Source organism: Melopsittacus undulatus, chromosome 7 (genome assembly GCF_012275295.1).
Source record: "Melopsittacus undulatus isolate bMelUnd1 chromosome 7, bMelUnd1.mat.Z, whole genome shotgun sequence".
NCBI lineage: Eukaryota > Metazoa > Chordata > Aves > Psittaciformes > Psittaculidae > Melopsittacus > Melopsittacus undulatus.
Window position 1 is genome coordinate 52,254,790 of NC_047533.1, and position 13,262 is coordinate 52,268,051.

Consider the following 13,262-nt stretch of genomic DNA (forward strand, 5'->3'; position numbering starts at 1 on the left):
TCTTTAGGATCAGTGTTCTTCCAGATGATGCTTTCATTGCTTTAGGGTGTAACTCTGTTAATTCTTTCTCCTTTCTTTAGGGTTCAGTTATCCTTCATATGGATACTCTGCTTTTGGAGGGATGCATTTCCACCCTGGCACAACCAAGTCCAGTGCTGGAATGAAACATGGTAACAGTAAAATGTTGTTCCTTGCAAAAGTCCTGCATGTGTTTATGTATTCAGTGTATGTTTCGAGCCACAGCCTTTTGCTTGCTTGAACGTGCTGATTGCAGGTGACACAAGGACCAAACCAGAGGAAAGGTATCTTGCTTTGTCACCATAGTCTGATACGCAACAGCCCAGAGAAGTAACATACAAATCAATGGAAAAGATTAAGTTAATAATAAGGACATTCTTGGCTTCCTAAAATAAGGAAGTATTTATAGGTTGAATACTCTGTACTTATTTCCAAAGTCTAAGGGATTAATTTGCTACCAGAAGAATAAAAGTAAATCTGAGTAATTCAGCTAGATTTCCTGTGAATACGTCAGACTTGCATTCGTGTATCATAAAAGGAGAGGTATATCTCTTGTTATATATAAAAGTTCATCTTTAAAGCAGAGGCTGTCAAAAACATAGCAACACTTTAGAGCAAGTTACATTGCTATGTCTGTCCATGTGTCTTGGCATATGGAGGCCTATCATTCATGAATGCTTAATGATAACACCTATGTAAATGTCAATATTTGTATAGAGTTTTTAGGGTTTGGTGTTGGCTAGTTGAGCTTTATTGAGCTTTATCACTTGCATAAGAAAGCAACAGTATTAGACACTAATGGTACTAATTTTTGTTTGAAGGACTATTAAATAGCACAGCTGAACAAGATGGGAAGAGCTCTGATAAACAAAGTGACAAACAGGACATGAAACATGATGTGAAAGAGGAAACTATGGAGAGGAATGAGTGCAGAACCTTTGGTTATCATGAGGAGAAGGAGGATGCTGCTTCTTTCTGTAAAAGCGAAGTAAATGAAGCAAATTGGAGGTGGCAGGGTAAGTGAACAGGCAAAATGTGTTCAGGGTAGATCAAACAGTAGTAGTATGGGCAAAGCTGGTGTTAAAGTCCTGGAAACTCCATAAATACATTTGCTGTTTTCAAAATATGATAATTCCTCCTGGAGATAACAGAAGGGATTCCATTCCCCCAATTCTAAGGTCCCTCCCCATACATAGTGTTGTAGATAATGTTCCACGTTTGTACAGCCACTGAGCAGCTGAGCTTCTGCTTGTCATGTAAGAAGAAATAGGTTAGCCTGCTGGGCACATTTAGCACTGCTTTATAATAAACCTGTATGAGGAACAGTGAAAGCAGTGAAGGTGCAAGGCATACAATTCAGCAGTTTACTTGGCTTTTGATATTTGATAGGCTTTAACGGATAAGTAAATGGGTGTTAGCAGTAGTTCTTCCCTGCAGTTCTACTGTTAAGCTGTGTGCAAAGTAGCAGTAAAGGTTTGAATTTAAAATGTAAATATTCTCATGTAAAAAGTACACAGTAAAATTAACACTGTTGGGTAGCAAAGTCTTAGACATCAGACAAAAGAGGAGGAAGGCAAGAGGAGTCAGTAGAAACAGTTTAGCAGCAGAGTTGTAAAATATATGCAGACTATAAATTTATAAATGTAAAATATATGCAGACTATAAATATAAACCCATTTCCCAGGCAGGAAGATGTCCTTTCCTGGGACCATTTTCTCAGAAGAGCTGATGGTCACTTTCTTAAAGGATTTCAGTAATTGTGTTTCTCACAAAATTAAAAACAACAGTTGGACTAGGGAGACATGGTAGTGGTAGGAATTGAGCAGGAACGAATTTCTTGTTCTTGGCTTTCACCAAGCGCACTGTGATTTATGCCACTCATGTTTCCTTCATGAGGAAGAGGGCAAATTACTTTGTGTGTGTCAGCCCTATGTAACACTTGCTGTTTAACAGCACTAGAGCTGTGGCTTGGAAAACCAGAGTTGCATAGCAGATGGGATGTAGTTCTCCAAGGTGTAGCTTCTTGTGATCTGAGAAACAGACTGTGCTCCTGAGGGAACCTGAGGAGCTCAGTGCTAACTCACAGTTCTGGTTGTGATAAATCTCATGACTCAGAGAGCAAATTTTTTGCTGCTGTGTGAAGAAATAATAATGTCCATTTAGCAATCACCAAGAAGGGGACTGAATTGTTGACCTGGTTTCCCAGTAGTGAATATTGTAGGCAGGAATTTGACTGTTTCTTTTCTTTATCTATTATAACGGCATGAAAAGAGGCAATTTCAAACTCCAGATTATATGAAGAGTAGACACAGAAGAATAGGCTCCATGAAATAGCTCTTGTAGGTTAGAACATTTGGGTATTAGGCTAAATATGCTCTTTTGTAGTGTTTTGAAGGGTTTCTTTTCTGTGTGCTTGATATGGGAAACCAGGGAGCTTCAGCATCCAGTTTTTTGGTCTTTGGAAATGTCTGTTATGAGAAAAGGATGAATTGCTTAACACCCTTTGCCCTGGGTATGTCTCCTCAACATGACATCTATTTAGTGCTATTACTTAGTGTTACGAGGTAAATAGCAAAGATAAATGTATCAGCCTGGGCATACAGTACAGGAACCACAGTGATGGATTCACTAGAACTATACTCTTCATAGATAGATAAGTCTTGGCTTGCAGAAATTATGTTTGTACTTATGAGGGATATGCTTCTGACTCAGTCCAAATGCCTGGTTTTGTGTAGCTGGAAATCCTGGGTAATCTCTCCCTATGTGTGCTTTAAAAGACAACGTTTGTTTTGCTTGTGTGCTCCTAGTAATTTTTAACCTTGCAGGGTTTTATAGAAACATGAAACTGTTCAAAATACAGGCTGGTTTCAGAAGGTACTGCTTCCCAGAATGACAACTGTGGTTTGAAAGTTCATCTGTTTCATTTTCACTAGTTTCTTGCTGATACAGAACCGCAAAGGTATTGACAGAGCCTCTAGTCTGACTTTTTTCCACAAATGGGTTTCTGTCCCCTCTTTTTTCCCTTTTGCGTCCCCACCATTACAAATTCGGCTTTCTAAAATCTCAGTGGCTGTACATGTTATAAATCTGGAATCAGGGTGCTACAAATACTAAGCATTGTAAACACTGCAATGTTTTAAACAGGTGAACAGACTCGGTGCTGCTGCTGCAAAGCAGGAGAGACTGCATGATTTGAGTAGTGGGAGAGGGTGCACAAAGCCCTGCATTTATTCCATAGCTTTACTGTGACTTTCTGTGCAGTATTTGACAGGTCACTTATGCTTCTTGTGCCTTGGTTCCCTCAAGTTAAACTACTCAGAACTGCATAGGAGGTTCTCTAAAGTCCTCTGTGGACAAGAGTCCTCAGATGTCACTTGTATCTAAGCAAATCCAAGTTCCTGCTCACAGAAGCACACAGCAATATGTTTAATTCAGTACCAAAAAGGTAGCTTCCAGGATTTGACTGTTCTCAAGACTCCTGCTGCCTGAATACTCACCACGCACCTAGGTTTTTTTCTGAGGGACTCATTCCCTCTATCCTTACATCTCAGGAGCAATGGGCAGCTTGTCTCAGTGAATCAGTGAATAATGCTTGGTGCTCTGCACTTTGTATGTTTTTGGCAGCAGAAATGCCTGCCCAAGGAAGGAGGTGTTGCAAGGTAGACAAAGCAGATGAAGGCAAAACTTTGTTTTGCAGATGGTCTGTTCCTGGAGAAGGCCATGCAGCTTGCCAAGCGTCACTGCAATGCTCTCTTTGATTATGCTGTAACCGGAGATGTGAAGATGCTGTTGGCTGTTCAGCGCCATCTCACTGCTGTCCAGGATGATAATGGAGACAAGTAAGTTGGCCTGTACTTACCGGGTTGAAAGTCATGGTTTTGATAGCAGAATGGGGTAGTCAGTTTGTTCTGTCCCCTGTGGGTGCCGATCATGGACTGCAGCTCTGCTCTCATCAGATAAACACCATTCTCCTTTGTGCTGTGTGATGGTGGTACAGCTGCAATATAGACATTTTGGTTGCGTTTGCAGAAAAGTGACTCGCATCACAAAGTTCATTGATCCAGTAGCTGTCAGGAAGCAGTCTGGTCTTTGAGGATTTGCTGAGCATGCTGTGAGCTTGTTTGCTTTTTTGTACTTAAAATCTCGACTGAGCACAAAGTGCCATGCTTGCAGCATGGTACATAGTTGATGGGGATCCTCAGCTTTGTGCTGAAGGAGAGTGCTGTGCTTTCTATGCTGTGAAAGGCTTGTAAGTGTTGATAGGAAGCTTTAGCTTACCAGATGCACTGGGAGACATTAGAAACTCTGGAGGGTCTCCCTGCAGGAGTGTCCCTGCTGATTTTCTCTCGCTAACACCAAGGTCTTCCAAGACAACTATTTTGTTCTTGCTTACATCTGTACTGTACTGTTGTCTGCCAACAGATTACATGGATGTTTGTGGCCAACCTGGCTGCTAATATTTGCTAATACCAGTCCTTCAATAACAGGAGCTGTAGTAGAAATCCATTTTGTTCCTCTATAGCTATGCAGATTCTGTGGGACTAAGAGACTGAAATACAGTGAGGAACTAATGATTAGTAGTTATTTAAAAAACAAATTCAGCAGTAGTGGCGTCTGAACACATGCGAGGAATGTGGAAGGAAGTGACATTATCACATCCTCACTTTTTAGCTGGCAGGCTTTGGGCAGACCCTGTGCAATCACTTAACGTTTCCTTAAATTGCAGTGTTTTTTACAGTAGAAGCCACATAAGCATTAAGTTATCCAGCTAGTCGAAAATTACAAGTGGCTGAGCCATGCTATCCCACTGCAGGATACCCAGAGAGGCCACAACTTTCCCTCCACTTTAAGTGAAAATAGGTCTCAGATTACTGATAAAGCACTGCAAAATCAGAGATAGCTGCTTTACTTTTGCTTTCCAGTTGGCAACCTAATGTCTGCTTTAAGGAAAGCAGGAGCATGAATGAGGCAGGAGCTAGCAACAAAATCTGCAAGCACTTAGGACAATAGAGCTTCTGAGGTTTTGGGTTTGGTTTTTTTTTAATTAAAACCGTGGGATGGGGTAGGACTTGCATTTAAATATCATAAGGTGCCCCTCAGAACTGGACTTTCAGCAAAGTCAAACTACTTTTCAGAATGATGGTAAGTCATTGTTTTCTTCCTGAGTGAAGAAGCACCTGCAAATATGTGAGGCTCAGGCTCCCGATTTCTTTCTCCTGGGATGTATTTTACTCTGTGAGCATGTAATACATCTAAATTGTGGCTTTTTAACAAAACAGTTTTCATGACTGTTTTCCTGCAGGAGCTGGATTTAAAATCAGAAGTCATAAATTGGCTAATTTTCACTGTATTCATGAAAACTGTATGACAAAAACTACAAGATTTTTGCTTAAGCCTTTAAAGAAGTGTTGTTGTCAGCAATTTTGCTCATCTCTCATCAAGGAAGTATATGGGGAGTGAAAATACATTTATTGGAACCCTGCGTTGTGTTTTGTGGCTTTAAGACAAAATACATTCATCCGTGATTACGGCATATTTACAGTGGGCACTAAGTAACACCAGCTGGTGCTGCATTAGTGTCAGCACCACTGCTCTTCTCCAGAAGCCTGACTTTGGAGCAGCATTCTGCCTCTACAGTGGGGCTGAAATGCAGTTTCTGATGTAGGACTGTGTAAGAAATGGAATTGACTTGCTCTTTCATGGTCTAGTCATCATGTCTTTACAGCATCACATGTAGTGGCAGGGTAAAATTAAAGTACGTGCTACAGGAAATGGAACTAAAGGCAGTGGAAGAGCAGATTTGTTTCTGAAGTGAGATTTGGAAATAAAATGTTGGCATGATAGGGCATAATAAGACACATCTACCAGAGAGCAGAGGAACAGCTCTTTTATAATAGTGGTGGGACTGTTTGAACAGCACAGGAGAGTTGAAGGAGGGAAAGGGCTGTGGTACTGCCTATGGCAGTGTCCAGAACCAAAGGGCGCTTAGAGGATTATTTTGGTTTAGAAGTAGATTTTTTTTTTCACTTTTTAAAATATCTTCTGGTTTTGAGCACTCTCAGTCTCAATTTCAAAATGACTCTACCCCCCGAATGGCAAGGAACTTCGTGTTCTTCTGATAAAAGCATAGATGTGAGTATATTTAGATATTTCTCCAGGAGCAGAACAGATATGCCAGATGACCTATGTTGATACTGTGTCCCAGCAGCAATATGCTAAAAAGATGAGTCTAGGGGCTGGCCAACATCTGTTAAGGGAGAGCTTGATAGGATGTGTTTCAAAACAAAGGGCATGACTTTGAGAGAAAGTCCGAAGGGAACAAGACAAACGGAGCTGTGCTTGAGATGGGGGTGTAGGATTCACAAACTCCTGTTTTCCTGGTGTCCTTTTGCAAATACAGCCGCTGTGGCTGATGGTGAAGGAGAAGAGCACGGGAAAGGCCATCACATTCACCAGTAGGAGTGGTGAAGTGCCTTGCTATGCAGTCACTCATGTCCCAGAACAGGTTTTTCCTTTGGCTTTCAGGTCTCCGGACACTGCTGCAAGCCCTATGGCAGTTAGTCACCAGGCTGAGTCCTTTGTCATTCTTCTGTTTGAAAACGGAGGAAATTAAAACCCACAGATGTGGGGAAACCCCCAAGGGAAAATCTGCTTTGATGGCAGAGAGGTCTGTGGAAATTCTGAAGGAAGGTTTTCACAGAAAGAAGTGTTCAGTGCTGCAGAAGTCAAAACATTAAATCTGGGGATTTCAGCAAGCTCTGAAACACTTTGTGCTGCAGTGTTTGTATTTATTAGACTAGTTGTGAACTTGTGCTTTTGTGATTGAAGGGTGAAACACTGTTACCTTCTGGCAAGAATTTTAATGTTGGCCTTCATTTTAGGTGCTGATATTTAGTATTGAAATCGTGACCTCCAATAGGCAAGTGTTTCTGTTAGAATTCAATCAGATCTGCAGCAAAACCTTACAATTTGTATAATAAATTTGTAAAATGTGTGCATTTGTTCATGGTTTTTGTTTGTTTCAGCGTCCTTCATTTAGCAGTTATCCACCTTCATACTAAGCTGGTGAAAGACCTCTTGGAAGTGATGGCTGATTTGAATTACAATGACATCATTAACATGAGAAACGACCTTTATCAGGTACTCAGTTGTGATGGTACAAAGAAATTGCACAATTTGCTATCAGTCCTCTTTTATATGTTGGAATAAGCCCAGATCAGACTGCAGTGCAAACAAGCTTAGGTGTAAGGTGGTGGAGGAGCAAAATCATGTTTTCAGCAGTTTAATTTATACCTTGCCTTGATGTTAACAAAAATGTCTCCATGCGTTAATTGTAAAACAGGACAAAGATAGAAAATTCTTCAGTTTGTGTCTTCATTATTTGGCTTCTGTGGTATTAAACCAGCAGTGACGATCACAGTGTGCCAACTCTCTCTTGGCCTTTCTAACATAGGATAACTCGGGACTGTGAGTCAGTTGCTGCGTCATCGGTTTTCTGTAAGCATGGAGAAGCTGTACGAATTCTGCCCTTCTTATAGGCCAGATGGTATTTGTGCCCATCACATGAGCACCAGGATTTCCCGTTCATTTCTAGATTCACATTATAGCAAAACAAAACAAAACAAAAAAAGCCCATCCTTATGTCTTTTGCCTAGCAGGAAAAGTGCCAGTTCTGCCTTCTCAGAGCCTTGGGTGACATGGTCTAGGGTGAGATGTTGCTGCCCATGGCAGGGGGGTTGGAACTAGGTGATCTTTATGTCCTTTCCCACCCAGACCATTCTGTGATTCTATGATTCAACGTCATCTGTGACAGAGCCTGAGCTTTTTGTTTTGTAGCTCAGAAAGGCTTTAAAAAGAGCTGTGGAACCCTGCCTGGCAACAAATATCTTTTCAAACGTGTGCCATTTGGTTGTCCCAGAGGTAACCAGCTGAACGTTACACAGCAGTACAATAATATCCCTGTCATTTCTTCTGCTGTGAACAGTAAAGGCAGGTTTTTATTCTACACATATAGTCCCAGAGGGTTTGACTTTTTTGTTCCCTTTTGCATTTCATTGTTATGTTCATATAAAGAAGTTTGAAATGGGAGGCTGATGAAAGCAAGCAGGCGATTCTGAATTGAATCATGTGGCCACGATTAAACAGAAACAGGATGCAAAGCTGTGTCACACAAGAAATAAATCTCTACCTACCAGGACCTCTGCAGCTATTCCTGCCTTACTACATAAAACCTTAAGGCAGCAGTGGGAGGAAATGCAGGCTTGGGCTGGAATTTTCATTCTGTGCAGATATTCTGGAAGCTGAGTCATACACGCACCTCTTAGATTCGGTAATTAGTTGCAGATATATTGACAGATCTATTGACAAACAGAAGCTCAATACAGAGCTGGAATGAGTCCTTTTTTATAGTCTTCTGTTAATATAAGGATAACAATATGGAATCTTGTGCAATTTTTAGATTATTTTAGTGTTGGAAAGGCGATTTCCAAAACCTTACTGAAATGCTTACTGTTTAAATGCATACATTTCTGAGTATGTTCTGCATCGCACTGTTCACTGGCAGGGCTGCTGAGAATGCAGTATACAATCAACCTTTGGAAATATTTGAAACCTCTCGGCCCAAGAGCTGCTGTGTCTGTGCAAAAATGCAGACCGTGCAAATGGCATTAGCTAGCTGGACAGGCGCTGTGTAAATGCAGCTGTTCTGCACTTTGACACATGCACAGAACAGCAGGATTTTCTTCTTTTCTGTGCAGTCATTTTAAGGGATAAGGAAAAACTAAGGCCATGACTGCAAGCCTCCTGTTCAGGAGTAAAATTAGATAGCAGTTCAGTGCCAAAGGCAGATTTGAGCAGGCCCTGGAAAGTGTGTGTGCTCCCTCTGTGGCATGAACTTGGCTATGGGGCAGCTGGAAGCAGGGTTGCAGTGTCTGGGGGCACAGGGATTACCTAATTTCCCAAGTGCCTTGCACTGCAATGCTCAAACAGCCAGGTCAGTGCCCTGGCTTATAGTGTAGGCAACACCTTTGTTCCTCCCAAAGTCCAGCTGCTGACACTGGCAAAGCAGCTCTTACTTCTAGTAAGCAGAAACTCTATTTGTAGTGTGCAGTAGAAAAATGTACACATGTGCCAGCTTTTCATTTCTGTTAGCTTTGGAGTAACATCTAGGAGCTTTTATGGGTTTAAGAGATTTCTGTAGAAGTGATGTAGCTGTTGCTTATCTTCTCATGGCTTGCTTCTGTCACTTCTAGACCCCCTTGCACCTGGCAGTAATCACAAAGCAGGCAGAAGTGGTAGAAGACTTGCTGAAGGCTGGAGCAGATGTCAGCCTTCTGGATCGCCATGGTAATTCTGTCTTACATTTAGCTGCTGCTGAAGGAGATGACAAGATTTTGAGTCTCCTCCTCAAGCATAAGAAGATATCTACAATGGTCGACCTTTCCAGTGGTGAAGGTATGAAAAGACAGTGGCTTTATTTTACACGTTACTACCAGACAAGCACACCTCAGTTCATCATAGAACACAGAATGGTTTGGGTTGGAAGGGACCTGAAATATCACCCAGTTCCAACCCCCCTGCCATGGGCAGGGACACCTTCCACTAGAGCAGGTTGCTCAAAGCCCCATCCAACCTGGCCTTGAACACTGCCAGGGATGGGGCCAACACAACTTCTGGCCAACACAGTGTCTCTACACAGGTAGATACAGACCTTGGAAAGAACATCTTTCTCCATTCTGCATGTGCTGTCCTTGACTTTTATATGCCTGTGGTAGTCAGAGATGAAAGAACACAGACATGTAGGTTTTTTGATTATACAGAACATAAGGTTTGGTAATGGTCCTGTGACACAGTATGGATTTTAATGTTATTACTGTACATTCTCGTTAATCTTGCAAGACATCAAGTACTGTGTTCCTCCTGGGTACCTGTGCAACCACTGCTTTAAAAAAAAAAAAACCCTTCCAGAAGTAATGTTTCCTCCTCATCTCTAGTAAATAAAATCCCCTCAAACATAATTTCTGGATCTCTGTTGAGTTTCGTATCTAGTACTGTGTGACCATACAGAAATAGAGTCTATAAACTAACCACAAAGACACAAGTCTTCTATTTTTCAGTGGCATCGGTCATTTGAATGTAGCACTCCTGCACTAGTACATTGTAAAGTTTCTGACCTAAAAATGTCATTATGGGATTCAAAAAACTGGATAAAGTTCCTCAGAGAGAGGAGTTTTTTGGTTGGTTGATTGGGTTGACTTTTGTTTTTAAACACAAGGCGTTGTTATTCTTTTTTTGGGCTGGTGCAGATAATCTTGAGGTGACAGGGCTGTGTGACCTTACAGGAGGATGACAGTAAAAAATACCAGTGATTCCCCAGACTAGCAGAGATGTTCAGTAGCAGATGGGCTGGTGCAGGATACCTGCTGGTTTAGTACCATGGAGATTTTCTTTTTAAAGCTACTCTCTTTTGAGACAAAGAGATGCTCTAGGTGAGCTCTTTAGTTCCTGCCTTCTGTTCTACCTTGTGTTCTGCTGATCATATTTTTTCATGCATGGCTTTGGCTTGCCATCAGTAACACAACTAGTACCAATTTATACACAAATAATGTGTTTATTAATGCCATCTTTTAGCAGGCAAAGTCCATCACTTCTGCTCAGTTAACTACAGTAAATGTCACTCATTTTATAGCTGTCACAGTCTGGCCACTTCAAAAGTCATTGCTCTGACATTTCTCTGTTTTTTAAAATACTAATGCATGTGATGGATGGGGTTTGTTTTGTGCAGGTCTGAGTGCAGTTCACATGGTGGTGATGGCAAATAGCATGTCCTGCCTCAAACAGCTGATTGCTGCTGGAGTTAACATCAATGCTCAGGAACAAAAATCAGGACGAACTGCATTGCATTTAGCTGTTGAACAAGAGAACATCCCCTTGGCAGGTTGCCTTTTGCTTGAGGTAAGGGCAGAATTTCTTTTTCCCACATCTTTTCAACTTACATATTTAAAAACTCTTGAAAATCCTTAAGTGCTTCAGAGGAACAGAAGTAAAAGGGGGGTTTCCTGTTTATTGACTAGATTACTTAAATTGGTGTAATGGCAAAATTATTGCTAATGTTACTCGTTACTACCTGTTCAGCTCTGCTGGTGAATCTTTTGCCAAAGCTGTGGAATGTAGTTTGTGACCCGGACCTGAGCACATATGCTGCATTTAGTTTGCACTGAGTAATCCCAGCAACCAGTGAAATTGCCTGTGAACAATTGCTTCATCTTTGTGAAGTGGAACGTGGATTCACACAACTATCTCTCTATGCCCTCCTGTATCTATGAATATTTGTCTCATCTCTGAAACACCTTGATCATAGCGTGCTTAATTCTACACACCCACAGCTGGCTCTGATAGCTTTCCTCAGTATCCATGTGTGACTGTGCCTCCAGCCTACCTGCTATCATAAGGAGCAACAGGAATTCTGTGCACACCACTTCACACTCCACACACCATGGGTAATTGAGTGGCATGGGGTGAAGAATGGCTTTTATCTGGCTGTGCTATTTGGGTTTCTGCGCTGTGCCTCCTGCTGGAGCACACCATCTGTTCCTGAATGCAGATGACTGGAGTTACTTTCTACTTCCTTCTTTTCAGACAACATGAGAGTTTGTATTCAAACAGGCGTGGAATGGTGCTTGCCTGCACAGTAGCAGTGCATGAGTCTCTGCAACTGTATTGTACAGACATGTGACACTTTTCTTTCTGTCATTCAATAAAAACTCAGGGTGATGCAGATGTGGACAGCACTACATATGATGGGACAACTCCTCTTCACATAGCAGCTGGAAGGGGCTCTACAAAATTGGCAGCAGTTCTCAAAGCAGCAGGTATGAAAATAGATTTTTGCTGGAGAGTTCTCTTTCACAGTGACAATTTAGGTTAGAAGGCTGCAAGCAGATAAGAATGTGTCACTGAAGTTTTAATGAGCAGGAGAAATGAGATGTTAAAGCCTGAAGGTTTGGTTTTCCTCAGAAAGTCCTACTTTCAGGCGCTGTACTACTCTGTAGCACCATCTAACGGCTAAAAAGGCAAATAATTTTAGTCAAGAAAAACACTGGCACTCTTGGAAGATTTTTCAGTGTTTCTTTTGTAGCTTTTATAGCTGTAGCAGCAAAGAAGAGACCCTGTTACACAGTTGGGATAAATGTTGGGCTGCTTTAAAAACAAAAATAGGTCACTGAAAGATGAGCTTGTTAGTGTCTCCTATTTCATATCACTGTGGAAGAGTTAGGTTTGAATATTTACTGAAATTGTATTTCAGTTGTATTTAGACCTGATTTTTCTCCTTTGAAACGGGAATCCAGCCTTTCATTGCTCTGGCTATGTGCTTGGTCTTTATAATAATACCCACATTTTCCTTGACACTATAAAAAGAAGCACCACAGCATTGCTTCATCATGTACATGCTATGCTCAGTGTGAGCCAAGAATGGGCCTCAGTCAGTTGATAGAATTGCAGCTCAGTTGTTGGGACCTAACATGTGTCGTATTTTCCCTCTTTACAATGGAGAGTAGCTTTATACAGAGATGTGACAGCATCTAGCTTTAGTTGATAAAAAATCAGCTAAATTAGCCAATTTGCCATTCGGAGCTTAGCGTATGTATTTTAAATATTGTTGCAAAGCAACTTGAAGCCTTCTCTTAGGAGTTTCTTTTGCACACTTGTTTTCCAGGTGCAAATCCTCATATTGAGAACTTCGAGCCATTGTTTTATCTAGATGACATGAAAAATGATGAGGATGATGATGAAGGAATTGTGCCTGGAACAACACCATTGGATATGGCAGCCAACTCTGAGGTACATGATTTTAATAGTAAATGACAGCTCTTCTCAGCTAATTCCCTTCACTGCACACCCAGTTACTTCAGTGGTGACAAGCTACTAATTTGCCATCAAAACTGAAACTAATTCAGCCACAAACCCCCCCCTTGAAATAGCATTGGAAGGAAGCTCCACTTAACAGACTACTTGAACAGGAGTGACCAGGCACTTCTTGAAATAGCTATACTACCATCTTTAGTATGGAAAAGTGTTTAGCTGGTTGGGCAGTTTGTGTTTGAAGGCCCATGTTCAGAGATGCTCTCTAGTGAGTTTCTTTGCTGTATGTTCAGCATTCTTCAGAATTGCAGACTTTACGTGCAGAGAAAATACACTCTTCTGTCCTACCCAAACAGTTGATTAGGCTGCACGGTCCACACTTT

At 41.4% G+C, this 13,262-nt stretch overlaps 1 protein-coding gene across 2 annotated transcripts in view; it reads left to right on the top strand.

Annotated features, from left to right (window-relative positions):
- Positions 1 to 13,262, top strand: part of NFKB1 (nuclear factor kappa B subunit 1) — a 64,449-nt gene that overhangs the window by 47,653 nt on the left and 3,534 nt on the right. For both annotated transcript variants that reach the window (XM_034064533.1, XM_031048598.2), the window contains exons 13-20: positions 81 to 170; positions 840 to 1,034; positions 3,716 to 3,857; positions 7,044 to 7,158; positions 9,270 to 9,471; positions 10,802 to 10,971; positions 11,786 to 11,888; positions 12,734 to 12,858. In XM_034064533.1, the coding sequence (XP_033920424.1) occupies positions 81 to 170; positions 840 to 1,034; positions 3,716 to 3,857; positions 7,044 to 7,158; positions 9,270 to 9,471; positions 10,802 to 10,971; positions 11,786 to 11,888; positions 12,734 to 12,858 (1,142 nt within the window). The remainder of the gene's footprint in view (positions 1 to 80; positions 171 to 839; positions 1,035 to 3,715; positions 3,858 to 7,043; positions 7,159 to 9,269; positions 9,472 to 10,801; positions 10,972 to 11,785; positions 11,889 to 12,733; positions 12,859 to 13,262) is intronic.